The following is a 26195-nucleotide window of genomic DNA, read 5'->3' on the forward strand; positions in this document are numbered from 1 at the left end:
CAGCTGGGTGTCCTGCAATTTAACTCAGTTCTGCCACTGTTCATCTGGAAATAGCATCAGACTCCACAGGTTCAGGGCTTAGTCCACAAGGTTGCCTCCCCTACTGCCAGAGTCCTGCTCCAGCTGGTCCAGGGGTTCCAGGGGTTCCCTCAGGATGGACGGCGTCAGCGGAGAGAAGAGAAGACACAGCGAGACTAGGCAGGTGTGAAGCAGCGTCTGCATCTGAGCTTTATTTTTCAAAGGGAGCTTTTATAGAGTCATGCCAAATCAGCTTAACAGTTTTTGACCCTTATCGAAACCAGGATCTTTTTGTATATATCTTATTTACAAAGGTCTTAAGTTGTTTACATTATCTTCTGGCCCGGAGGCTTGCTAACATCTTTATGACTCTTTAGTGATAAGGGTTGATTAGCCAAAACACTTGTTTTTTAAAGAATACTGGCACAGTGGATTATGACAAAGAAAGGATTCATTAACTCAGGTTTAAAGTAAAACCTGTTTTTTGTAATCTATCTTTTGCCTTGAGTTTAACAGAAAAGAATGTGGTCCCATAAGGTCATGGTACAGCAAGCTGAAACAATGTAGCACAAAAGTCAGTTCTTTAACAAAAATCACTGGCTAAATTAATAACTGTAGCAAAAACATAGCGAGTAAATATATACCGAATAACAGTTTTCAGTTTTATAGAGTAATATTTCTTATGTTTTCCAATAGGCTTTTTCCCCCTGAAAGGGTTCTATGCCCATTGGGACCTTTTGTGCATACAGGCTCTCAATGCTGTTTATTGTTGAGGAGCAGTCATGCACATTAGCTCTAAAGGCACAGGCACATTTATCAAGCAAACTAAGATGTTAACAAGAGGAGTTTAGATTAAAATGCTCTCTTTTATGGATAATCTTATAGAGTGCTGCTGTTCAGGGGGCATGTCGATTAGAGTTTTAAATTGACCTGGTTAGGAAAGGATCAGGGAAGGCCTTCTGCCTAAGTCACAGAAATTAGGGAGCAGTCTATTATAGCAAGCATCAGAAAGATATCATCTTTAAGGTGAGCGCCTTGTCATGGGTGGGATCTCGTGTGCTGGCTCCGGCACCCTACAGATGCCACTCCCAAAGCCAGGGTGTTAACCTGTGCTTCTGATGACCCACTGGCTGTAAATTAGAAGTTCCCACGATCCTCTTCTTGGGCTTGATACTTTGCTATAACAGTTTACAGAACTCAGTTACCTTGCTATTTGACCACTTTTGTTATGAAAGGGTATAACTCTGGAACAGTGAAATGGTAGAGATGGATAGCCAGGGTATAGGAGAAAAGTGAGGTGCGTGTGTGCCTTCTCTAGGCAGTCACCCTTTTAGCACGTCCATGTGTTCACCAACCTGGAAGCTCAGCAAAACTCATACTTCAGGGATTTTTGTAGAGGCTTCAGTAAGCAGGCAGAATTGCTTAAACTGTTTGGCCATTGGTGACAGAACTCAATTTCTAGCCCCTCTCCAGAGGTGGGTGTGTGGGAGTAAGGGCAAAAGATCCAACCTTCTCATCACGAGGTTGATTCCCCTGGCTAGCAGCAAGCCACCCGTCCCCCCCCTCCCCGCCCCAATCCTTTGGAACTTTCCAAAAGTCATATGCATAAATTGAGATGTGGTTGAAAGATCTGTGTTGGGAGGAACAACAGGCACTTTTCACTTTTATCACTTTGGAACTATTTCAGGAACCAAAAATAGAAGACCAAAATATAACCAAAGATGTTCCCATTACTCTTATCACTTAAGACATTGCAGCAGTTTTAGAAGCTGTGTACCAAGAACTTTGCACCAAACTGAAGTATGTATTTCTTGTTATAAATCACAGTGCCATAGGATGCAGCTACGAAACTGTCATACCTAAAAGGGAAATTGAGAGGCAAGAATGAGGGGGAAAAAACAACTGAAAAGTATGTTAATTAAAAAGCATAAGAGACCGAGTTAAGTCCTTCTGTAACAGTAATTAGAATAACTATAGATGCGTTCAACTTATTCAAAAGACAAACTCAAATCTGATTTTTTTTTAAACCAGCCATGTTCAGTAACATGTTGTCTGTCAAAGAAGATGCAGGATGAAATTGAGGGAATGTGCAAAGTACGTCAAATGAATATGTCATCCAGGGAAAGTCAGTGATTGGCTTAATCCTTTTTTTAAAAAAAAAAAAACCCACTCATAAAATCAATTTTCCATATATCCTGGCAAGAGGAAAGCATAATGAAATTGTTTCCATTCAGCTTTTTTTTTACCAGTGAGAGCCACCTGATTAATTGTGAGCATCTGCAATGATTTTTTTCCCCTTTTCTGTCAATTACTCCAACAGTGTTGGTGTGTGTGGGGAAGATCACAGCCTAGCATGTTGTGAAGGCAGTGAGGATTGTGGCTACTAGTTGATTGTTGTCTTAAGGATACTGCCGGATGCTGGGCTCTGAGGTCAGAGGGTGGACTTACAGAGTGGACTCCTCCTCAGCGTAGCATTCAGCCTGGAGAACATCTGAGAGGCAGGCAGAGAGCAATGGAGCAAGGAGGGCAGGCGTGAGTGTGTTACAGAGCCATTGGTCAGTGTTTGTTTTTGTTGTGATGGTAACAACCTGGCGTGCCTGGGATCAGGAGATACCTCAGGAGAAAGGTACCAGGAGACCAGAGGCTTGACCAGAGTATCTTTTGGGAGCAGAGGGAGCATTATTTGGAGATGTAGCCTCTGTTTTCAGAATGTTGGTGGCAGGAGACTCGGTCACAGTTGATGGTGAGGTCTTGCCTCATGTCAGTTCCTTCCTACCGTTGCCTGCTTCCCAGCTCGTAGTACACTTGGGGGTGCTCTCAAGCTGCCTGACAAGTGACAAGCGCCCAAGCATTTCCCAGGTACAAGTCAAGTCACTTCTGTACAGAGGTCTTACTTTTTGATTTGTCTGTCAAAGGTAGAGTTTAAAAAACAACAAAAAGCACTTTGTATTATGTAAGTTTTCAAGCATATAAAATATATCCTTAGATAGTCATCATTAGGTTTCCTTTTTTTTTTTAAATTTATTTACCTATGGCTGTGTTGGAGCTCAGCTGGTTCATCGTTCATTGCAGCATGTGACCCCAAGGCATGTGGGATTTTAGTTCCCTGACCAGGGATCGAACCCACATCCCCTGAATTGGAAGGCAGATTCTTAACCACCAGACCCCCAGGGAAGTCCCTGGTTTTCTTTTTGACTGAATTTACCCTGAAACTACTGGCACTATTTTCTAAAACATTGTATATGAGTGTCAAATAAATTTTTTCTCATTTTCTTTGATTTCAACCAGAAGTGTTGTCTGTTTAAGAAGTTGACAGATCTTGGATATGTGTAATGGCCTTATATGGATTTTTGCCCTCTTAAGTTCAGAGAGTAAAATAAGTTATCAGTGAACAATGACTAAAAAAGGGAGTGTTAAGCCATGTGCCTTGAGGCTTGTGTGTCAGAAATTGAATTTCACGGTCTTGTAGTATCTGCAGACCTGAGGTAACAGAGTCTGCTGTATGAGCCCAGCCTTGGGTAACGACTTGTCTGCATAGGAGGCTGGGCATTCTGGCAGCACCTGGGACAGGCCTTAGACGTTTGCTGAAGTCCCCTATGTGCCAGAAGAGTGTGTCCCTTGGCTCTGCCGAGCCTCACTTAAGGAGCTGCCGTAGTTCTTGGACTTCTCCGCAGCATGAAGATGAGGCTCAGTGAAGCAAATGCTCTTCATAATTAGAGAAGGTGAATTTCAGTGGGTGGTTGAGAGCCTGGGGAGCCCTCTTTCCCCCTCCTTTGCTGTGACTTCAGAGTGTGAAGCAGAACTCAGTTCCTGACGCCCATTGAGGCCCCTGGATAGTCCCTGATATCTGCCTACAGTGTGGGTACAGGATCGCTCATCTTTATTGCCATACCCCACTTTCTTCTCACAGGGAGCCCTGGCTGACATCAGATCCCTTGAGGCTGGGCACTCTGCAGGGACATCACAGCTTAATTATTTTCTCTATTCTAAAAATAACTCCCAATCTGGAAGGAAAATCACCCTTGTACCTATTTGAAACATTGCAGACAACTCACTTCCTTCTACCTGTCTTACGTGGATTTTGGTAGAAAACTTGATAAAATTGTTGTCAATTTAAGATTTGGGGCAATTAGCCCTTGAGTTAATTAATCTGAAATTAGGAATAAATCTAAAATAAGACACTGAAAAATACTGAAACAAAAGTTTGAAACAGAGAGATTATTCACTTTGGTAAATTTCAGGAAACAAAAGCAGTTGCCTGGGATAGCACTGTGATACTAAATTGCCATTTTCGTGTTCTGGTGTACTTCCAGCCATCTGTTTAATTTGCGTATAGTATTTTGAGATAATTCATCTCTTACCACATTTTTCTTTGTCTTTCATTGGTAACTTAAAATTCAGGAAAGCTGATGATTTATAAATCAAACCAGGATGCCCTGAAGGTCAGCCTTGTGGTTTATCTTGCTGAAAGATTCAGTGTATGACCATGTGGATGAATGAGACAGGAAAACCAATTAATTTCTTTAGTCTCACTTTAATAAAAATATACCTTGAAGCAGCGTGAAAACGGGCTATTTGCAATCAATTTTAAATGACTGAATGTGGAGAACATGTCTTTCTTGAGAAGACACCTTCTTCTCAAGCAAGCCTTAAAGAGGGCTTGCTTCTGTGCACAAAGTCAGTAGCATAGTTTCTGCTTCTCTCTCCCAGATCAAGCACTGCGCCTAGCAGAAATTTTACTACCTCTCAAAAATCACCAGCAAGTCCCTATTCCTCAGTGTCTGCCTCTCCCGTTGCAAATGGTGATAACACCTCGGGGATGCACAGCTCCGGTGTCAGCAGGGGGTAAGAGCAGGTCCTTTCACTTTCCTTCCTTTCCCGCCGAGTCCTTTCCTAGGCCCTCCCTGACAGCTCCTCTGCTGCTGCCCTGAGCCTAGCAGGACTCGGGTTCCCCATGAGAGAGCGCTGCATGTGGCTTCTCGTTCCGTTTCATCCCCCCAGTGAAGAGTGCCTCCTAGTTCTGGTGTACATTGCTTATCTTCCTACGAGCTGGTGTTTTCCCATCACTGCGTTTGTCTGTGAAGGGGTGGGCTGGCCTTTTGGCAGAATAGCCATCGGGGGTGACTGTCAGCTGCAGAGTGGGTGGGGCATGGACTGCCTGCTTCTCCTCTGTGTGGCTGTGATCCTTTTTCCAGGTGTGTCAGAGCACCTGCCATAGAGCACAGACAGAGTGGTGTAGAGGAAGGTGAGGCGAGAGAGAGAGTGCATGCGCACTCAGGCACAGCCAAGACCGAGAGTAGCCGGGTGGGTGGTGGTAGGTGCAGGCTTCCACCTTGGTAACCACAGTGCTCTTCCCTGAAGTCACCTGGCAGTTAGCCCTCTGGAGGGATATAGAATTAGCATTTACCGAAGCCTTGGCGACCCCATGGACGGTAGCCCACTAGGCTCCTCTGTCTGTGGGATTTCTAAAGCAAGAATACTACAGTGGATTGCCATTTCCTTCTCCATAATAAAGCTAGAGAGCAGAGGATTCAAACAGCATCTTTTCCCCTTAAGGATGTGCCTACCACCTATTATCATGTCAAGTCAAGGCGGGAGTTAGGGGAGCTGGAGGCCTGGGGAGGGGAGTAAAGAGAACTTATATCATGGGGTCATTATCAAGTGAGAATTCTAGAGGCCCAGGTGAAGCCCCAAGAGGCATCTTGAGGGCATGTGAGCAGCACTCACTTGATTGCTGATTTGGGTTGTGTTTTCCAGTGGATCTGGCTTCGCTGCTTCGTATAATTGTCAGGAGTCCCCATTGACTCACGTCCAACCTGGGCTCTGCGGACTAGGAAACCTGGGGAACACCTGCTTCATGAACTCTGCTTTGCAGGTAGGGGGGAGAGCTGCCATCTCAATTAACACCGTGTCTCCACAGTACTTGAGGCTGGGGTGGGAGTGGCCTCTGCAGCGTCGGGAGGATCCTCTCCAGGGTCCCTAACGACCCATGGTTAGTACTTCAGGAATCTCTGCCAGTGTATAGCCACTGGGTGGTACAGAATGGCCTCATTGGTGTTTCTGGCTACAAAATGTCTTCTCAGTGTGGTTTGGTTTTATAGTGAAAATATTTTGAGTTTTGTTGACCCTTAGAGAATGATCTCAAAAAGTACTGGAATACATGCCTGGTTGGTCTCTAATGGGATGAGATCTCAGAGCAGCTGGTACCGTGCCACTGTATTCTTGCCTGAGGCTGACCATCTTCACCAATGAGCTGTCTCAGCTCATGCCCATTGAAACCTCATTTATTCATCCACCAAGTATTTATTGGGCACATACTGTGTAATGGGACTGTTGGGGTCATGGGCTGGAGTTAGAGTCCAGCTACAAAGTTAAAAGGGCACAGTCCCTAATAACTGCCTTCATTTCTGACACCATTGCAAGTTTGGGAGTCCCTAAAGACGACCCTCAGTTTGTTAATTTGCTCAGACTCATAGACTTCACTTGAAAGTACTTCTCCTTACAGTTACAGTATATTATAGGGGAAGGATACAGATTACTGTATCTCACAACTATAGACACAAGTAATGTAGATAAAATTTTAACAGATCAAAATCAGTGAGGTCTAAGTAAAAGTAACACATAACAAGCGGGTGGGGTTTGTGCTAGGAAAACCAGACTGGTTTAAACACCTGAAAAATTAAGCAGTGTCTTTAAATACAGAGACAGAATGAAGGAGTAAACTGTGTGATCAGGTGCTTGGGATCAATGGCCTCTGCCCTCAGCTTGTGTCAGAGACGGTTCTTAGGCTGTGAGCTTGTCTCAAGACAGTGTTCCTGGAAGGATCATCACTATGTGGCCACCAGCCTGGGCATCTGAGAGACTGTGCCTTCCTGTTGCAAGCCCTCCAGAGAATCTGAAGGGAATGACCTTTATTTTGTTGGAGTGACTTTCACTGTTTGTTTAGAACTGGATTTTTCCTGTGTGTCCGCGTGCTCTCCAGAAGGTGTGTGAGCTGTGATCATTTCTCTTTCAGTGTTTAAGCAACACGGCGCCGTTGACTGACTACTTTCTCAAAGATGAATACGAAGCCGAAATCAACAGGGACAACCCCCTGGGAATGAAAGGGGAAATTGCAGAGGCCTACGCAGAGCTCATTAAGCAGATGTGGTCTGGCAGGGATGCTCATGTGGCACCTCGCATGTTCAAAGTAGGTTGATACCTGTCTTTCCTTTTTCCTATTTTGGGGAGAGTGATTTAATGTTGTAATGAAGTATTCCCTTACTTGCACTTTGGCATTAAGATGGGTTCTGAGACTGCATGGTCAGATCCTTCTTTTCTGTTCAGTCATTTAGCATATACTTACCTTAAGTGACTCAACCCTCACCTCTGGGATGAGGGTTCTGCAGATATCATTTGTATTGTAAGCTGCTTGCTCAGAATGCCATATTCTATGGTGAAAAAAGTGAAAGTGAAAGTTGCTCAGTAGTGTCCAACTCTTTTCGACCTCATGGTCTATACAGTCCATGGAATTCTCCAGGCCAGAATACTGGAATGGGTAACTGTTCCCTTCTCCAGGGGATCTTCCCAACCCAGGGATTGAACCCAGGTTTGCCACATTGCGGCCAGATTCTTTACTAGCTGAGCCACTTTAAATGGCTGGTACCCTAAGTCAGACCATAAAAATTCAACCTAATATCCAGTATTATCTGAGGAGTTCTTCTAGGTTCTCTAAGACTGGAACTTAGACCAACTGTGGTTTCAGTTGAGCCCCTTAAGTCAGGAATTGGGTTGACAGTCTTGGAAGGTGGTGTGAGGGGCAGTTCTCACTTGGATCCGTCAGTTAGGAAGATGGGGAGGTGGGTGAACTGCAGTGGGCACTTGGAACAGTTCCTCCTTCCTTTGCTCTGAATGTTTGTTCCTGCTGGGGAGAAGTGGCTTGCCTCCATGTGGTGAAATCTGGGAATCCTATTTGGTTCAAGGAGACTTAATGAAGCATCTGATTCACAGAGGGGAAAAAAATAGCACCTAAGCTCAAGGAGAAAATTAAAACCTTATATTGTTTATTAAAATTGAAAACAAATTCTTTCCATCCCCTTGGTCACATTAATCCCTGGGCAATACATGTAAATGACTATTCCCAGAGTTTCTGTTCCATAGGTCTGGGCTGAGAACGTGCATTTCTGTCAAGCTCTCGGATATTGCTGATGCCACTGTTTGGGCACTGCATTCTGAGGATCAGTGACGTAGAACAATACAGGGCAGACATTTATGGCTAGGAGGGCTGTCTTTTTCTCTCTTGTTTTTAAATTAAACTTTTTATTTTGTATTGGCGTGTAGCCGATTAACAATGTTGTGATAGTTTCAGGTGGACAGCAAAGGGACTCAGCCATACCTATACACGTATCCATTCTCCCCCAAACTCCCCTCCCATCCAGGCTGCCACATAACATGGAACATGGTACATGTGCTATACATCCTTGTTTGTTTTCCATTTTAAATATAGCAGTGTGTACATGTCCATCCCAAACTCCCTATCTATCCTTTAGGAGGGCTCTTATGTACAGGAGGATTCCTCTGGCTGATGCAGGTACCACTTGTGAAGTTCTTAGGGAGACTGAACCAAAGGAGGTGGTTGGAGAGGGATTTGTGGCTGTACTTAGGAGATGTAGTTAGGGAGTCACTGTTCACTCTACTTGTAGGGTGGTGGCTCAGGTTCCCAATCTGTAGTTATCCTGAATTTCAGATCTCAGCCCTCTTCTCTCCGGTGAGAACTACTGGCCTTTAGGCCCTTGCGAAGTCAATGGGACTACTGGACCAAGGGTCTTCTCCCTTCTGGTCCTAGGTGACTGCAAAGTTATTTCTGATGACAGTTTCCCTTCTGACTTCCCTGGTTCTTTATAACTGAAAACCTTCTAATGTGGTTGCTTTTATTGTAGACTCAGGTGGGACGTTTTGCCCCTCAGTTTTCTGGCTACCAGCAACAAGACTCTCAGGAGCTCTTAGCCTTTCTTCTAGATGGATTGCATGAAGATCTGAACCGTGTGAAGAAAAAACCCTACCTAGAGCTGAAGGATGCCAATGGGCGGCCTGATGCGGTATGATACTGGAGACTTTTGGACAAAAGTATTCCACAGAAGCCGCCTCCAGGGGCCTTCTTCTGGTCTCGGAATATTGGTGGCAGGGCCCTGGTTTTCTCTCACTGTTGTTGGTGACGTGGACATGCAGTCTCATAGAGAAATGTGTTGCAGATTACAGAGGGGCTAACTCTGGTTACTTACCCCTGATACTCCTTATTGGTATACCAGACTATCTGAGCCACCAGGGAAGCCCCTGAAAACTGTCAAGTTCCTGTAGTGTGGGCATTTGGGATTATTACTCCTCTCATTAAAATCCATCTATGATTGTTAAAATATTTTTTTATTAATATTGTTTAGGGCACTTTTTTTTGCCTTGATTTTCAGATCTCTAAAGAGAGAATTTAGTATTTAAGTTATCCTATGACATTGGGATGATCAATATGAATGCTTTAAATTTTTATTTAATTAATTTATTTAATTTTTGGCTGTACTGTGTAGCCTGTGGGATCTTAGTTCCCCAACCAGGGCTCAAGGCTGTAGCCCCCCTGCAGTGGAAGTGTGGAGTCTTAACCACTGGGCCATCAGGGAAGTCCCTTCAATGTGGATACTTTAAAGTAGCATTCACGTCTTAAAGGAAAAACCATGAGCTAGCTCATGAAGCAGCTTTTTTTTTTTTTTTAATTCAAGTGTTTTTTTTAATATGAACCATGTTTTAAAAGTTCTTATTGAATTTGTCACTTCTGTTTTTGGTTTTTCTTTTTTTGTCCAAGAGGCATGTGGCATCTTAGCTCCCTGACCAGGGATTGAACCCACACTCACCTGCTTTGGAAGGCTGTGTTAACTCCAGGACCACCAGGGAAGTCCCTGAAGGGACTTTGAATTACTGGAAGCTCTATAGGAGGCAGTCCCGTCCTCCCCACCCCACCCCCCGGTCAGGTCCATGTGTCCACAGTGCTGTCAGTTCGTCTGTGTCCCATAGATCCTATGTTCGCACTTTGTTAAATGTGGGACTGGGCTGGCACGTGGAATGAGTGGTGTGCCAAGAGCAGTCCTGGCCCTCACTGACCTGGACCCAGTAGTTGGCTACACAGACTGCCTCACAGTCCATCTCAGATTTTGCTGTGAATCATTCCAGATGCCGAGGTTAAGAACTGGGAGATGTTGAGAATGTTTTATTTATCCCGTTTCCTTTCTTCCAGGTGGTGGCAAAGGAAGCCTGGGAGAATCATAGGTTGAGGAATGACTCTGTGATCGTGGACACGTTCCATGGCCTCTTCAAATCTACGTTGGTTTGCCCAGAATGTGCTAAGGTTTCTGTGACCTTTGACCCATTTTGCTATCTAACTCTCCCACTGCCCTTGAAGAAAGACCGAGTTATGGAGATCTTTCTAGTTCCTGCCGACCCTCGCTGCAGGCCTACCCAGGTAAGAGAGCTGGCACCCTCACGTATCCCTTGTTGTGAGAGGCCGCAGACCCAGAGTGGGGCTGCTTCCATCTGTTACGATAGGCGCTCCATCAGCTGCCTCTGAAACCCCTTGGTGCTTGCCTTGAGTGTGTGCCTGTGTCCTCTGTCAGGCCTCTGTGTAATCCCATGGCATTCCAACACATCATGGGGATTTCTGGGTGGTTATCCAGTGGTTAAGATCCACCTTCCAGTGTGTGGTGCCCAGGTTCAGTCCCTGGTTGGGGAACTGTGATCTCAGATGCCACAGGGCCACTAAGCTCATGCACCACAGCTAGAGAGTCTGTGTGCTACAACTAAGGCCCGGGACAGCCAAATGAATGAAGAATTTTTTTTTTTTTTTAATGTGTATTGTGGAGGTCCTCTGGGCTCTGCCATCACCTTTTCCCCCATGCTCCATTCATTTGTCTAAAGAAACCTGGCTGATCTGCCACAAGATACTTAAATCTGAATGTTAGGGAACTAGAAACAGTACTTTCCTTAGTCATGTTTACCCCTGAATCAACTGGGAGAGCCTGGCCAGAGCAAAAGGCTAGATGGAAAGGTGTTCAGCCCAGCTGATGGCTCACTGCATGCTGCTTCTAGTTTTATTTTATTTTGTCTCTAAAGAAGGACAACAAAAACTGGTTGGCAATTTGTAGAATTTTAACATTTTTTTAAAGGAAGTAGTGAACATCTCCAAAAAGTTAAGAAAAAAACAAAGCCATGTGTAGGAAAGAGATGGCCCAGCTTCTGTGTGGTGCTGCCTGAATAGAGAGACAGACATTGAGGCTAAAGACTTGCCCGTCCGCTCTGCTGGCAGCTCATCTGGCCCTGTGCTCACGGCGGACCCCTCCGCCCTCCATGGTGCCTGCTCCTCCCTGCTCCTCTCCCCGCCCCTCTCCCGAGCACCCTCGTCACCGTCTCCTCTCTCTGCAGTATCGCGTGGTGGTGCCACTGATGGGGGCCGTGTCCGACCTGTGCGAAGCTCTCTCCAAACTGTCTGGCATTGCTGTGGAAAACGTAAGGCGGGCTGTTGTGTGGCTCTCTGCCTATTGGGGACACACAGTCCTTTGGAGTTAGTTTTCAACCTCTTAGTCACTTTTGAGGGGTGGTTCTTATGGGCCAGCACATGTGATTATATCTGGATGCCTCTGACATCCTGGTCCCCTTTCACTGTGCTCAGTGTGGCTGAGACTGTCCCTTCTGGCCCTTGGAACAGTCTTTCCATCATGGAGGACACCTGGCTGTGGTCAGAGGGCCAGGAGTGGGACTCTGCTGTCACCTCCCCTCCCCTTCCTATCTGACTTTGACCTCATCTGTAATGTGAGAAGCTTCACGTTCTTTCCTGGCCCAAATTCTACAAGTCTGTGAAGCGACTTGCTAGAAATCTTTATTTTAAAACAGTTGCTCATGCTGGCCCTTCTGCTGAGCATGGCCCCATGTGGAGGTGGGGAAAGTGAAGACCTCTCCATGCATGAGGACCCCTCCTCCTGGAGACCCCCCAACCCCTCCCCTGTCCCAGCCCTGATCAGTGCCCTTCTCCCCACTCCCCTTGCACGTCCTGCTGGTGTCAGGTTGTAGGTCTTGGTGGTTGGGGTTTGCTCTTTTCCGCTATGTGTGAGGATGGCTTGGGGACCTCCAGCCCCAGGGAACACCCCAGAGCGCTCTGCATGACGACTGGTCTCTGATCCGCACCCATTTCCCACCATTCCCACCACTGGAGAGCAGATCCCGTCATAAACCTTGGGACAGATGTTACTGGCATGTTTTCTGCTTACTACAGCCTTGCTGCTCTCCATTAGGCCTTGACCCCTGAGCTCTGGGCCTGGTCGCATTGTAATCTCTCTGGAAGCAGCACCCCAGCAGCACATTTTTTTTTCATCTGCACCTGAGTATTAAGTACCTTATTCCTATTGATTCTTAGATGGTGGTCACAGATGTGTATAATCACCGGTTCCACAAGATTTTCCAAATGGATGAAGGTTTAAATCACATCATGCCTCGGGATGACATTTTTGTGTGAGTACTCAGGGGTTTCTGCTGTGGGGTCAGCGGAAACATTCCAGAGGCTTTGCCCAGTTGGTGAAGATCTGGCAGCTGGTGCTCATGTGGATTTGCCTTGACCCCTGGTGCATGAGATGGACATTCAGGAAATTGTGGGCAGCCACCAGTGCGAAGTGCCTACAGGCACTTCAGAGCTAGCCATTCCAGATACCTCTTCTCGGCGTGGGCAAGGCTCTCGTTAGCAGTTGCTCCTTGTTAAGAAGGCCTGTTCAGTGGTCCTGCAGATGACCCTACTGTCAGAAATGCTTTTCTCAAGAAGAGTCCCAGCTTTGGGAGGGGTCATGGGAAAACAGGAGAAGGGACGCAGTACCGGGAGGGGTTTTTCTTTCTCCAAGCCGTAGGCAGTGGCGCCTCACACTGGTGCCATCTCAGAATGACAGGGAAGGTTGATTTAAGTAGCCTTTTTCAGCTCTAGCATTTGCAAGCTCCCAGATGTGATATTCTCATCCCTTTGAGGACAGTGCACTCCAACTGCAGCCCATCTCCTCAGCCCCTCCCAAGTCCTCTTGCCTCCAGGCTGCTCTATGTGACTGTGTGTGTCCCCTTTTCGGGTGGGGCGGGGTGGAGTGTAAGCTTGCCCGCGCCCTCAGCAGCCGCTTGTCAGAGCAGTTTGCGTGTGCACCACACCCACGCTCCATATCCCTCAGTCCCTCTCACTCAGACATTTGCCTCTGCTGAGAGAGGTTTTGGTTTTGGTTTTTGGGTTTGGCTGAGGAATGTAGTCCACAAGGGAGGCATTTCCTTCCCTTTATGTTTTTGGGGCCTGTAACTTCTGGTCAGTCTAAAAGGAAGCGTTCTTAACCACACCCAAGACTCTGATTCCGTTCACGCAGGAGCACAGGCTGCTGCCCTGCTCCCAGCTACCTTCCCTTGCTCTACAGATGGAGGGTGGCAGTGCTTGCACTGGGCCACAGAGCTGGGACTGTCCGCTTCTGACCCCATGTCCTCAACACAGTCTCCCTCAACTCCGGAGACTAATGTCCGAACATAGCTAAACTGAGAAGAACTGGGGTATCACCTTGTGGAGAGATTGGCGCACCACCTATGGAGGATTTTTCCGAGGGCTTGAGGGCCAGTCATTGTGAAAGCAAATTGTTATGATAAGTTGATAATGGTCTTATGAAAACACAGTTGGAGCACTTAATACGTCATGAGCATGTGAGGTACTGTGAGACTGAGTTACTTAGTTACTACCTCCACACTGGACGGTGGGTGATAGATCTCATTGTCCTTGGATAAACAGACTTAGAGGTTTAGGTGCGGTCCCAACAGCCAGCGAGTGGCAAGGTGGCCTGGATCCCGAGCCAGCCTCCCAATTCAAGGCTTCATTCTTGACCTTTATGCTGGACCCCAGGGTTCTTACCTTAGAGCACATCTTAGCCGTTTTTGTGAGTTTTTCTTTGAACTCCTGCACATGCTGCAGTCAGGACTGTTTGTCAGCCATCTGGGGAGGGTTGTGTGTGTGTGTGTTGTAGTTTTCAAGAATTGAATCAGTAAGTTTGTGTCTCCCCCTATAGGAAGAGGGAAAGACTACACTCGGTTGTAACATCTGTTCCAGGATAAAACATCTATAAATCTCCTCAATCCCATGTATTCGCTAAGTAAGACACATTTTTCAAAATCATTGGTTTGTCTTTAGCAGTTTCGTTGGTTATCTTGATTTTTGAAAAAATTAAATCTAAGTCTTTTACTTGAGTGATTTTGAACAAAGATGACAAACAGATTTATAAATTTGCTTTCTTATTTGAAATGAAGAGTCTTTGGCTTTATATTCTAGGTATATGTCCTTGTAAAGTATTTGGTTTGATCGAAGGGCAGGGCGCTAAGAATGCCTTTTTCTAAAAGTTGAGCTCCTTGGTGGGTTACAGAAGATGAACTTGGTGGCTGGGGCCCCCCATGTGACTTTGTGTCTGAAGTGATGGTCTGGATGCCAGCTGCCGTCTGTGTTGAGTCCCAGTTGAAGGAGCACAGACTTTAAGGCTATGGTTGGGGGAAGGAGGATCACATTAGCCCCAGGTCCTCGGTGGTATAGGTTCACATTGTGTTGACAGTGACCCTCTTTTGAAATTCCTGACCCAGCCTCTAGCATCCTCTTGGAAATGCCTTATTCACCTTTTGTCCTGAAGAACGCTCTGTCCTAGTAACCCTAGTCCTGGCCATCATGTAGCTGCAGTTCAGGTCTCTGTTGCTTGCCGGGACCTGCCACTAAAGGTGCTCTCTCGTGTGATTGACATAGGTACGAAGTCTGCAGCACCTCCCCGGACGGCTCTGAGTGTGTCACGCTTCCCGTGTACTTCAGGGAGAGGAAGTCTAGGCCGTCGAGCACTTCTACCGGGGCAGTGCTGTACGGGCAGCCACTGCTGGTTTCTGTCCCCAAGCACAAGCTCACCCTCGAGTCTTTGTACCAGGCGGTTTGTGAGCGTATCAGGTTGGTGGTGGGAATGCCATTTGCTACTTAGCTAACATAAGAGAGCTCCAGTAGTAGCAGTGACTGCCCCCTGCAGAGTGCCAGTGCGGCCCCGCTGTGCTCCCTTCTCTCAGAAATACAGCCGTGCTGACCCTTGGGAGGGCTGGGGCAAGTGCTGCTGGGACAGGCCATCGGGCACAGCTGAAGCACCGTGACACTGAGCGCCTCAACCTCCTCTGGTCCCTGGAATCATGTCTTCACACTTGTCAGTCACTTGGCTTGAGGAAGTCTGGTGCTTTGATGGTATTTTGTATTTAAGTTCAATTTCTAAAGTACTCCACTGTCATTCTGAAGCTGATCGTTAACATTACTGGGAAATATTTTTTTATATGAGGGTGCCATGCAACAGTCATCAAAGATTAGGAACAGACTTTCTGAGAGTCTTCAGTGACCTGGTAGTTAGACATCTTATCTCTTGGGGTCCTCTCAATTTCTTGAAGTGTTAAGCCATCCCATGATTTTTAAGGCCCTTTTATTTACATAAATTGCTTTGTGAATAGTTGAATATATAATATATAGGAATATATAATTCCCAAATATACAGGAACAACTTCTAGCTGAGGAGAGGAGAAAAATAGTAAACGGTTGCGACTAACAAACAATTTCTTTCTTCTTTTCAAGCCGCTATATAAAACAGCCTCTGCCTGATGAGTCAGGCGGCTCACCCTTGGAGTTGGGGGCCTGCAATGGCTCCAGGAGCGGCTGTGAAGGTTAGTGCTTGCCTCAGTGTGGGGCTGTGACTGACCAAACCCCTCCTGACCTCCCTCTTCTGAAGGTGTGGTACACGTGGGAGAGGGAGGCTCTGGGCAGGCAGGGGAGGGTGGTGTTGGGGGCTGAGTCTAGAGAGCAGACCTGAAAGCCATGTCTGCACCATTTTGCTCTGCCGGAGCCCATTGTCTACCTTTGACACCTCGTGGAATTTAGACGTGAGGCTAAGTCTCACCTCAGGGAGACAATAAGCATTAATAGGACCGAGTGACTTGCCCATGGTCACGAAGGAGAGCAAGGATCTGCTTCTACTCTGTTGGGATTGCTGAGTACACACTTGGCTGCCTCCACAGCCCGGCTCTGTCTGCAGAGCTGTTATCTGGCCCTTCCCTGTCACCGAGCTGTAGCCACTGCCCCAGGCGTCCTGCCCAGCCTGTAAGAAGGCAGAGACAGGCCCTCTTGGGTGTTTCTTTCTACCCAGGAAGCCATGGGTGGTGGCCAGCTCTGGACAGCTCCTGCTGTGAGAGTGAAGAGCCACAGCTGGATAAGCAGTAGGGTAACCATACTGTAGGAAACCCAGAGCCCTCGCTGCCATCCTCCTGTGGCCTTGTGCTCACAAGCACGTCTGAACAATAAGCTGTGTCTAACCTGCATTGTGGCTGTCATCCTTCTTTTGGGGGCCTAGGTGACTGATTCGGTGGCTTTATTCCTTTAAAACTGGAAATGTCCTCCAATTCTTATGCTTTGTGAAGAGCTGAATATATAAATTCTCAGTTGCAAATGCCCACATTTCTGCACGACATGCACGGTCCTGGAAAGTGAGAAATTGACATTAAAAAAGTAACCACCATAGACTCAGTCCTGGCAGGATGTTCCAAATTGTCTTGATGATTTATGTGTTTATTATAGTCGTACTCCTGTTCTTGCCCAAAATATCATATTCTCGTTCCACTAGGGACGAACAGGAGCGTATTTTGTGCAGAGGTCCTACAAGCAGAGATGTTGGAGGGTAGTGGTATTCTCTTAGCAGACCTGTGGTGACTTGTAGGTTCTTGGTGCTCTGGAAGTTGCGGCACTGTGACTCCCAGCTTGAGGTGTGGGGTGGACTTCAAGAAGTCACTTTATCCCTTTGAATCTTGGTTTATCCATCTGCAAAATGGGATGATGACAACAGCTTCACAGAGTTGAAGTTACAATTTAATGAGGTAATGTGGTTAGAGTATCTGGCACATACTAAATGCTCAGTTAATAATAGCACCATGTAAGTATTTGCTGTTGTTGCACACTTAGCCTAGTTTCTTAGACATTCCATCTGTCAAGTCTCCTAATTAGGAAGAATTACTGTCTTCTTTCGAATCCCAGCAGTAAGTCTTGGTGCGTAGGCTTCAAACTCTGTTTAATGTTGAAATAATTCTGACTTCTTTACTGTCATGGCTGCTTGTTAGGTCCATGGTGGCTGTCCCCTGCTGAGTCTCTGATTGTCCCTGGCAGGGCTGGGTCTAAACGGGGCAGTGCCACTGCTCCAGGAGTGAAGTGAGCTGGTTAGGGAAGGAATCTCTGTGAGAGCTGGGATTGGCAGTCTTGTGCACACTGGCTATTTCAGAGTGCTGTTCATGGGGACCCTTGTCACACCCTCATCCGTGGCTCTGCTGTTCCTGGGGCCTGACAGGGAACTGTGCTGGATTATCCTGGGCCCTACTGTTCCTTCCTCATGAACACTCCCAAGACACACTGTCCTTGAAAGTGAATTGTTACGGACAGTATACATCTCACCTCCTTTCGTCAGTTTCCACTTCTACTGCTATTTCCCTGAGTATATAAACTTCTTATTTTGAATCTGTTCTTCCCCTGTTACTTTTACATCCCCTTTTGGAGTTGTCCCCATCTTTGTTGAGATGACGTACCTGATACCTTAGCTATCCCCTTTGGCTGCCCAACAGCAAAAAATATGATCATGGATCTTTTCATTGTAGCCATATGTACCAGCCAGTTCTCTGGGAAATTTACTCATCAGTATATGTCTGTACAATGCCTCTTAAAGCTCTTGTCTCTCTCTCTCTCTTTTTTTTTTAATTCTGTCTCTCTCGTTTTTGGTGGGGGAGAGTGTGCACTTAGTGCCACTTGGCTTGCAGGATCTTACTTCCCTGATGAGGAATTCAACCCCAATCCACAGCAGTGAGAACACTGGGTCCTAATCACTGAACCGCCAGGGAATTCCCCCTCTTAAAACTCCTGAAACTTGGCAATTCCAAAGGAATAAAGAGAAAAAAGGAGGGGAGGATCCTGTGTGCTCTGTTCCTGGGACCTGTCATGGCACCTGCACCTGGAAGACGTTCAGGAAATACTTGTTGAGGAGAGTCAGCAGGTTCCTTGTGGAGGAACTGAAGATTTTCACTTAATATTTGTGTTCTTTATCATGCTTAAAAACTTGCACTTAAATTGCTTCTTATCAGCTTGTCTTCCTGAGTATTGAGTATGTGTTTAATTTTGGTCTTTTGGGGACTTCCTTGGTGGTCCAGTGGTTAAGACTCCGTGCTTGCACTTCAGGGGGCGAAGGTTCAATACCTGGTCAGGGAACTAAGATCCCACATGCTGTGTGGCCAAAAAAATAAATAAATATTTGGTCCTTTTCTCTCCGTTAGCCTAATGATCAAGTTGAAGAGTCAGACAATGTCAGGTGAAGCCCAGTAAAGTAACCAAGTGGTAAGGGGCCCAAATTTAGGACTGGCAGGATTGCTGACTCAGTTTTGTACCTTCACCTGATCCCTTGAACCTCTTTGGGCCCCTGCATCCTCCTCATGGAATAGCAGTGCCCTCTTACCTGCTGACCAGGTTGTGAAGAGGGTCACGTGTGAATTTAAGTGCCTTGTAAATGCAGAGAAGTGGATATAGTTTCACATGCACAGGACAGAACCTGGAAGAAAGCACCACAGTTAGGCATGAAGTAAAAATTTCAGCGTTGAAATAGTGGCAAATTCCATACACGTTTTTTTTTTTCTTTCTCATTTGTGTTCTAGGTGAAGACGAAGAAGAAATGGAGCATCAGGAAGAAGGCAGAGAGCAGCTCTCAGAAACGGAGGGCAGTGGGGACGATGAGCCAGGAAGTGACCACGGTGAGGCCACCCAAAAGAAGAGCAAAGGCCGGCCCTGCCCCAGAAGGCTTTTTACCTTCAGCCTTGTGAACTCCTATGGCACAGCCGACATAAATTCCCTTGCCACTGATGGGAAACTGCTGAAACTCAACTGTAAGCACCTTCTCTGACTTTGCAAACTCGGCTTTGGGGGACTTAGGGGCTATTGGAAAATTCTTTGTACTCAACACTCACTGCATTGGGCTTCTGTAGTGTCATCGTGTGACTCCAGGGACAGACACTTGAGTGATCCTTGGCTGGCAGCTCCCCAAAGACTGTTTCAGAGACAGGACCTGGCTCTAGCCCTTCCTGCTGCCCCTTCCTCGGCCTTCTTGTCAGGCTTTTCTCTTCAGTCCTTGATGACTTCAGAATGAAGCATGCTGTCCCTTCAGTCCCACCACCCTTCAGGACCTTTGCTCCCAGTGATAGCACTTCTCGTGACCCTCCTTAGGTGGCAGCGTTTCCCCAGACATAGGAGGATAAATGTAGATTTCTTTTGTTCCATGAGAATACTCATGAGATGCGGCCCATCTAGAGGATGCTCATGGATTTCACAGGCTGTTACCTGGAGCCTGTGATTGGGATCTGTAGACAAGAAGGGGCATCCACATGAAGTGTGTGTTGTGTGTTGAAAGTGCATGTGGATGCTGAAGGTGCCTACCCAGGGTCAGGAAGGGAGATGCAAAAGCATCTCTTGTGTCTTTAACTTCCTTCACTGGAGAAGAGATTTGCTACATGTCCTCCAGCTAGCTACCTTGCTTTCTTCCCTTAAAAAAAAAAAAAGAAAAACTTAAAAATAGAGTTTTTGAAACAGCTTTATTGATATCGCTTTGGCTGTCTATATCTGTCAGTCTTTCTGTAGCTCCATGCTGTCTGGGCAGTTTCTTCTCTTTATTGTGAAGTGAAAGTTGCTCAGTCGTGTCCAACTCCACACAGTCCATGGAATTCTCTAGGCCAGAATACTGGAGTGGGTAGCCGTTCCCTTCTCTAGGGAATCTTCCCAATCTAGGGATTGAACCCAGGTCTCCCACAATGCAGGCGGATTCTTTACCAGCTGAGCCACTAGGGAAACCCAAGAATACTGGAGTGGGTAGCCTATCCCTTCTCCAGTGGATCTTCCCAACCCAGGAATCAAATCTCCTTCCTCCCCTGCTATGCTATGGCCTAGAAAATGCCTCCAGGCAGTAAGCTGGGGCCATGTGGGCATCACTTTATTTTCTGCCTTCTCTTAGGGATCTCACTCTTGCTCTGCCTAATATTCCGTGTCTGAAACAGTTGTGTCATCTGTCTTGTCAGGTTTTCTTGTGGTTTAAGATGAGAGGAGAAACCTAGTCACTGGTACTCCATCTCAACCTGTGTCCTTTCAGAATTCTGTGTCGTTCTATGAGTCTAGAGCGTACCCACAGCCTTTAGAGCATATGCGGAGGAAGTCTTTGCCAAAGGATCTGGGGCCCAGGGGTTCCGGGTTGGCTGGCCCCAGCTGTGGCTGCTGATGGGTGAGCAGGAGTTAGAACACAGCCTGAGCGTGCTCCTCCTCCCTCCCGTTGCCTGCGGAGCCTCTCCTGTTGCTGGCCTTTCAGTAGTGAGTGACGCTTTGGTCCCCCTCTACAGCTCGGTCCACACTAGCCATCGACTGGGACACTGAGACCCGGAGCCGTTACTACAACGAGCAGGAATCTGAGGTAGGTCACTCGGGGCTGTTGGTCAGGGCATGTGCTGGTTTCTTCTCTGGGGAGGTCTCTTCTCATCAGTTCCACAGCCGGCTTCACTGCTTATCTTTTAGATTGAGAATGAAAAGCACCGAAAGATTCTGTTATTAAATGCTCAGCAGCTCCAGAAAGTACATTATCTTCCAGGCACAAGAGCTCACGAGGTGGTGGCTCAGCCTGGTAAGGTTTTGTTTGCTCAGCCAACTCAGCACTTTGTTCCTCACAGACGTACGAGAAGCACATCAGCATGTTGCAACCTCAGAAGAAAAAGAAGACGGCAGTGGCCCTGAGGGACTGCATCGAGCTCTTCACTACCATGGAGACCCTTGGGGAACATGACCCCTGGTAGGCAGCTCCCCACCCTGGGCAGGGGCACCCAGGCACCCTGGGGCTCTGAGATCTGCTGGGGCATCTATGTAACAGAAACCTTTTGCATTTGGATCTGTCACTTTTGTACATGGCTGACAGAAAAACACAGATGTTTCTGTGTGAACTGTGCTTTCCAGCCTCAGAAGGCCATCACCCTCTGTGGGAAGGTGGCTTAAGAGACCTCCCTGCCCTGAAGCAGTCTGATGGTTGCAAGAAAGGATGTTACGGGGTTGCCTCCATGCTTGTGTGCCCAGGTGGCCCTGGCTCTCTCCCTCCCCACTCAGCAGAGGTGTTTTTTTTCAGGTACTGTCCCAACTGTAAGAAGCACCAACAGGCCACAAAGAAGTTTGACCTGTGGTCCTTGCCGAAGATCCTGGTGGTCCACCTCAAACGTTTCTCCTACAATAGATACTGGAGGGATAAGCTTGATACAGTTGTGGAGTTCCCAGTCAGGTGTGTCCCTGGGCTGCAGTGGTATTTGGGGGGAAATTAAAAACCAGGCAGACCATCTGGGCACTGATAGGCAGAGTGTTTTGCCACCAAAGACTTTTCTACATTAAGATGTGTGTGTTGCTCGGCTCTGGGCAGTTAGGGTTTTAGGCTCATTTCCCCTCCCTGTCTGGGGAAAAGTCTCTCCGATAGAACCACGTCCCCTCTTGAGTCCCTATGCAGCTTGACTAACCTGGTCTTCTTACCTGTCCTTGGTCCCCGGGAGCCCAGACTCAGTAGGACAGCACACGAACATGCTGCACCGCATTAATGCAGGGGCACAGGGAACCAGAGAGCAATCTGCTGGAGAGAATTGGATTGCCAGGGGCCACCCGTGGTGGTGCAGATCCACCGCAGTCCTGTCCTTGGGGTAGGGACTGGGACTGGCTGTCTACTTGGGTTCCTCTCAGGTCCCAGGGTGTAGAGTGTAAGTGACACAGTCAGTCAACAAGGTAGGAGTTCCCCACAACATGCAGGTTTAAAACTGCTTTTTTTCAGGGGCAGGTGTACAGGTAGATAGATCGATGCAGTGTAGACATATCAGTGGGAGGACCTAGATGGCAGTAGGTCAACAAATAGAGGTATTTGTTGTCAAATTCTTTTTTTCTGTATATTTAAAATTTTAGAAATAAAACATTAAGGGAAAAAATGCCTTGAGGGGCCTGTTTTGGTATTTAGTGTACATTTTTATGGCACTGACTGTGATTCTGACAGTAACAGCCATTTCTACAAAGTTGCAACAGCCCTCATGTCTGTGCCAGAGCCCTTCTTTGCCATCTTGTCAGGTTGGAGTTCCCCAGGAGGCTTCCCTTCTCCAGTCTTACTAACATGTCAGTGGTCAGAGCAAGACCCCAGGGTGCCTTCTGTCTGGACTCTTCATCCGTTCCTTCTGCAGTTAGTCTCTGAGGGCCTCCTGTGTTCTAGCCAGTTGCATGAAAGGGGTAGCTAGATTGCACCAACTTCTCTCAGTTTAAGGTATTGAAGGGTTCTTTTTGTTTTCTGTGCTTAGAGGTCTGAACATGTCGGAGTTTGTCTGTGACCCGTCAGCAAGGCCGTATGTGTACGACCTCATTGCTGTGTCCAATCACTATGGAGCCATGGGGGTTGGCCACTGTGAGTACTGGCATCTGCTTCCTTCTGAGATGTTGAAACGCCCTTGGCTACTCACCTGTCACCAGCCTTTCCCAGTGTGCCAGCCACTGCCCTAAGGACTCAACTTACACAGCTTTGCAGGCCTCTAGTTGCATGCTGCCCCTCAGTTGTTTTGGTAGGGTGGCGGTTCATATCCTTTAATCCAATAATCCACTTCCAGTAAATCTATCCTACTGAAATTACTTGACTTTGGGGAAAAGCTTCATGTACAAATATCTTTACCTATTTATACTGGTGGCTCAGACGGTAAAGTGTCTGCCCACAATGTGGGAGACCTGGGTTCGATCCCTGGGTCGGGAAGATCCCCTGGAGAAGGAAATGACAACCCACTCCAGTACTCTTGCCTAGAAAATTCCATGGATGGAGGAGCCTGGTGGGCTACAGTCCATGGGGTCGCAAAGAATCGGACACAACTGAGTGACTTCACTTCACTACTGGAAAATTAGTAACAGCATTGGTGATAACCAACTGGCACTACTGTCCATCTGCTTGATGGAAGAGCACACAGCCATTGTAAAATAAAATTATTAATACCCATGATGTGTTCAGGGAAAACAGCTACACAAAATTGCATCATTATAGAAAGTAGTATCACAACTGTGTACATTGAAACAAAAGACAAACTGTGATAGGAGAGGGGACAACTTAGAAAGAGACCAAAATGTTCATTTTACTTTTTTTTTTATTTTGTTCTACTTAATTTTCTGAAATTTCTGTAATGTGTAGGTTTACTTTTACATTTATACTTTTACTAGTCTATTTTGTTACTTGCTTATGGAAAGTTGTTAGTGATGTTGAAGTGGGGAGCTGGGTCTCCTCATGTCTCCTCTGTTGCATCTCCACCATGACAACTGCCACTACACCGAGTGTCAGGACCCCAAGAGATGACACCGTGGGAGGTGTCAGTTCCATTTACCCTCACAGTGAATTATGAACTGCCCCAAACCCCAGTCTTCTCTTCTGTACTGGTAAGCTTTTTCTGTTGGCCCAAGTCTGTGCTCCTGCCTCTCTATTCTTACCCTGTCACCTCCTGCCTTTGGATGGCTGCTCATTCTCCAGCCCTAAGGTCTATATTCCAAGCCATCGGAAGAAGGGGAAAAAAGGGCATGACCTTCCCTTTTAAGCAGACTTCCGAGAAATCCCCCTCAACTCCTCTATATACGTCTCATTGGCTATAACTTGGTCACAGAACTACCAACTAGCTGTAGGAACGGATGGGAAAGAAAAATTGTGCCTGCCTGAAAATTGGGACTCTTCTAGAGTGGTTATTTGCAATACCTGTGATCATACCACATCTATAGCACTTACTCTTCTCTAACTTTTTTTTTCTCTGCAAACTAATTTTGATATCTGTTGTATTCATGCATACTGGACACATGTATTTATTTTTAACTCTTTTAGCATACAAACGTACTGCTTGGGCAGGTTATATAGCTTCCATATGCTTCAGTTTCCTTAGGCTGGTTGTGTGCAGACCCGCATTGGGTCCACAGTTGGAACACCATGATTGAGAGCCATCATTGTTACTGTTCTGTCAGTCATGGACAGCAGGGACAGGCCCTTGGCACTTTCTCTGTCACTTTGTCCTTCGTCCTTCACCACCGCTTGGTGCAGTAAGCACTGCAGTGAAGAATGGTTAAACAGCTTGCCAGAGCCACACAGCAGGTCAAGACCAGAAACCAGATCTCCATCAGATTCAGTCATTTCTGAGAGTCTGAGTGGAGCAGGAATCGGGTATCACTGCTGGGACTGTTGTTGTAAACACATCCTGCTCGGAAAGTGTAAAATCAAAACAGAAAGTGTTCACTCTGGAAAATGCTTGGACCAGTGTGAGGAATTGTTACTGAGCCACAGAGTCTTGACTCAAGAGTTTCAAAGACAGATAAATTTAAGCTTTCTTGTTCACATGCCAATTCTGCCAACCCAAGCCCCCAGCGTGTCTCTCACTGGGATTACCCCACAGGCTCCAGAGGCAGTGAGAGACAATAATAGCCAGCCATTCCTGGATACAGTGGGGGTGTTTGACTTGGCATGTTTTTAACAACTATTGTTTTGCTTAAATCTTAAAAAGTATCAGCTCCTTTTATGGGTCCCCCAACTCTGAATTATTGCTCATAGCTGTTTTCCCCAAAACTACAGTTTAAAGCCTTAGTCCCCAGCAGCTCATTTTTACCCTTTCAGTGCGTTTTGAGAAGGGAAGATCTTTTTTTTCTTTTAAGGATGAGTTCTCTTTCGGCTGGTAGGACACAAGCTATAAATTACCTTTAATTTCAGACTCTTGATATGTGTCATGTTTTGGAGTTGTTGAGTGCCAGCCTACTGAGCAAGCCAGATCCCCTCTCTTGATGACCAACTAGCATATTCTCTTGCTTTGGCAGACACTGCATACGCAAAGAACAAACTGAACGGGAAGTGGTATTACTTTGATGATAGCAATGTATCCCTGGCCTGTGAGGATCAGATAGTGGTGAGTAGGCCCTCATACCTGGTTCCCACTCTTACCTTTAGGGATTAGAGCTGGGAAGAGTCTCCCAGGCTAGTTGGTTATTGAGTCATCCTGCGGGGACAGTGGGAGCTAAGTGCGGTAGAGAAAGAATTGACTACCATTCCTTCTGGGACCCTTCCTAAATGAGACGCTTGACTCTCCTGAGTCTGTCACAGGGCTGCTACTTTTCCCCACTCCCTGGGCACGGTCAGCATGAGCCAGCCTCAGGTGGAACGGTCTTCACCATCACTTCAGCGTGTTGGATGCACAGGGCAAGATGGCAGATCCCTGAGGGTGGTGTGTTTTGAATAGAGAGCAAAGCTTGGGGGAAATGGGTGATTGTTCTAACCCGTGAATGGGCATTGTGCCTCTTGTATTTTAGACGAAAGCAGCTTACGTGCTGTTTTACCAGCGTCGAGATGATGAGTTTCATAAGACGCCTTCACTCAGTTTTCCTGGATCTTCTGATGGAGGTGCAAGACCAAGCAGCTCACAGCAGGGCACGGGAGATGACGAGACTTACAGCATGGACACCAACTGATCTGCCCCAGTGACCCTGCCCCGCAGCGCCAGGGCCATCCCCCAGGAGAACACCTTTGACACTGAAGACTGCTAGTGTTCTGTCTAAAAACCAGATGAGGAAATTTCCTTCTTTTATGAGCAGCAGAAAAAAAAAAAAAAAGACCCTGTTTGCTCAGAAGGGTTATGTCAAGAGGCTGAATTATTTTTTTTTTTATACAGGTGGTAAAAATTTTCTGTAAAATGGGTGGAGCTGCAGAGTTGGGGTTGGTGGTGGGGAGCACTCAGTGGAGAATGTCTGACGGATTCCAGAGAGGGGAGAGGATCACACTGTCATTGAGTTTGGGGCGGCCGTGAAGACCTGCCACAGGCTGCCCTGCCCTCCTGGATTTCGGATTCTGGTGCTGGTTACTGGTCCTCCCAGTAGTCTACCCACAGTAAATCAATCTCAAGTAAACTTGATGTCGTCCCCTTTTCCCTTGCTGCACACTGAGATGGGTTTATAATACCCTAAAAAGTAGCCACTGATGGCCCTGTTTCCCTTTGAGTCACCTTGGAATTTCCAGCTTCCTTCTCCCTAG

The 26195-nt window shown here is 46.8% G+C and overlaps 1 protein-coding gene across 34 annotated transcripts in view; it reads left to right on the forward strand.

The window, feature by feature from the left end:
• The window catches only part of USP4 (ubiquitin specific peptidase 4), a 40223-nt gene extending 14152 nt beyond the window's left edge, over positions 1-26071 (forward strand). For 2 of the 34 annotated variants that reach the window (XR_014064172.1, XR_014064159.1), the window contains exons 7-22: positions 4729-4863; positions 5776-5893; positions 7034-7207; positions 8937-9095; positions 10277-10501; positions 11458-11541; positions 12446-12540; positions 14822-15017; positions 15674-15766; positions 18778-19005; positions 20503-20573; positions 20827-20945; positions 21273-21422; positions 22468-22571; positions 24989-25077; positions 25478-26071. Coding sequence is in view for 7 of the 34 variants with exons in the window: in XM_081525506.1 (XP_081381632.1) it covers positions 4729-4863; positions 5776-5893; positions 7034-7207; positions 8937-9095; positions 10277-10501; positions 11458-11541; positions 12446-12540; positions 14822-15013; positions 15674-15762; positions 18778-19005; positions 20503-20573; positions 20827-20945; positions 21273-21422; positions 22468-22571; positions 24989-25077; positions 25478-25636 (2191 nt within the window). In the remaining 27 variants the exon portion in view is untranslated. Of the gene's footprint in view, positions 1-4728; positions 4864-5775; positions 5894-7033; positions 7208-8936; positions 9096-10276; positions 10502-11457; positions 11542-12445; positions 12541-14102; positions 14336-14821; positions 15018-15673; positions 15767-18777; positions 19006-20502; positions 20574-20826; positions 20991-21223; positions 21423-22467; positions 22572-24988; positions 25078-25477 lie in introns of those variants that run through there. The other 32 variants (XR_014064171.1, XR_014064158.1, XR_014064170.1 and 29 more) reach the window with 26 other exon arrangements.
• Positions 26072-26195: the final 124 nt, after the last annotated feature.

This window comes from Giraffa tippelskirchi, chromosome 9, assembly GCF_054371585.1.
Source record: "Giraffa tippelskirchi isolate mGirTip1 chromosome 9, T2T-mGirTip1v1.2.pri, whole genome shotgun sequence".
Classification (NCBI taxonomy): domain Eukaryota; kingdom Metazoa; phylum Chordata; class Mammalia; order Artiodactyla; family Giraffidae; genus Giraffa; species Giraffa tippelskirchi.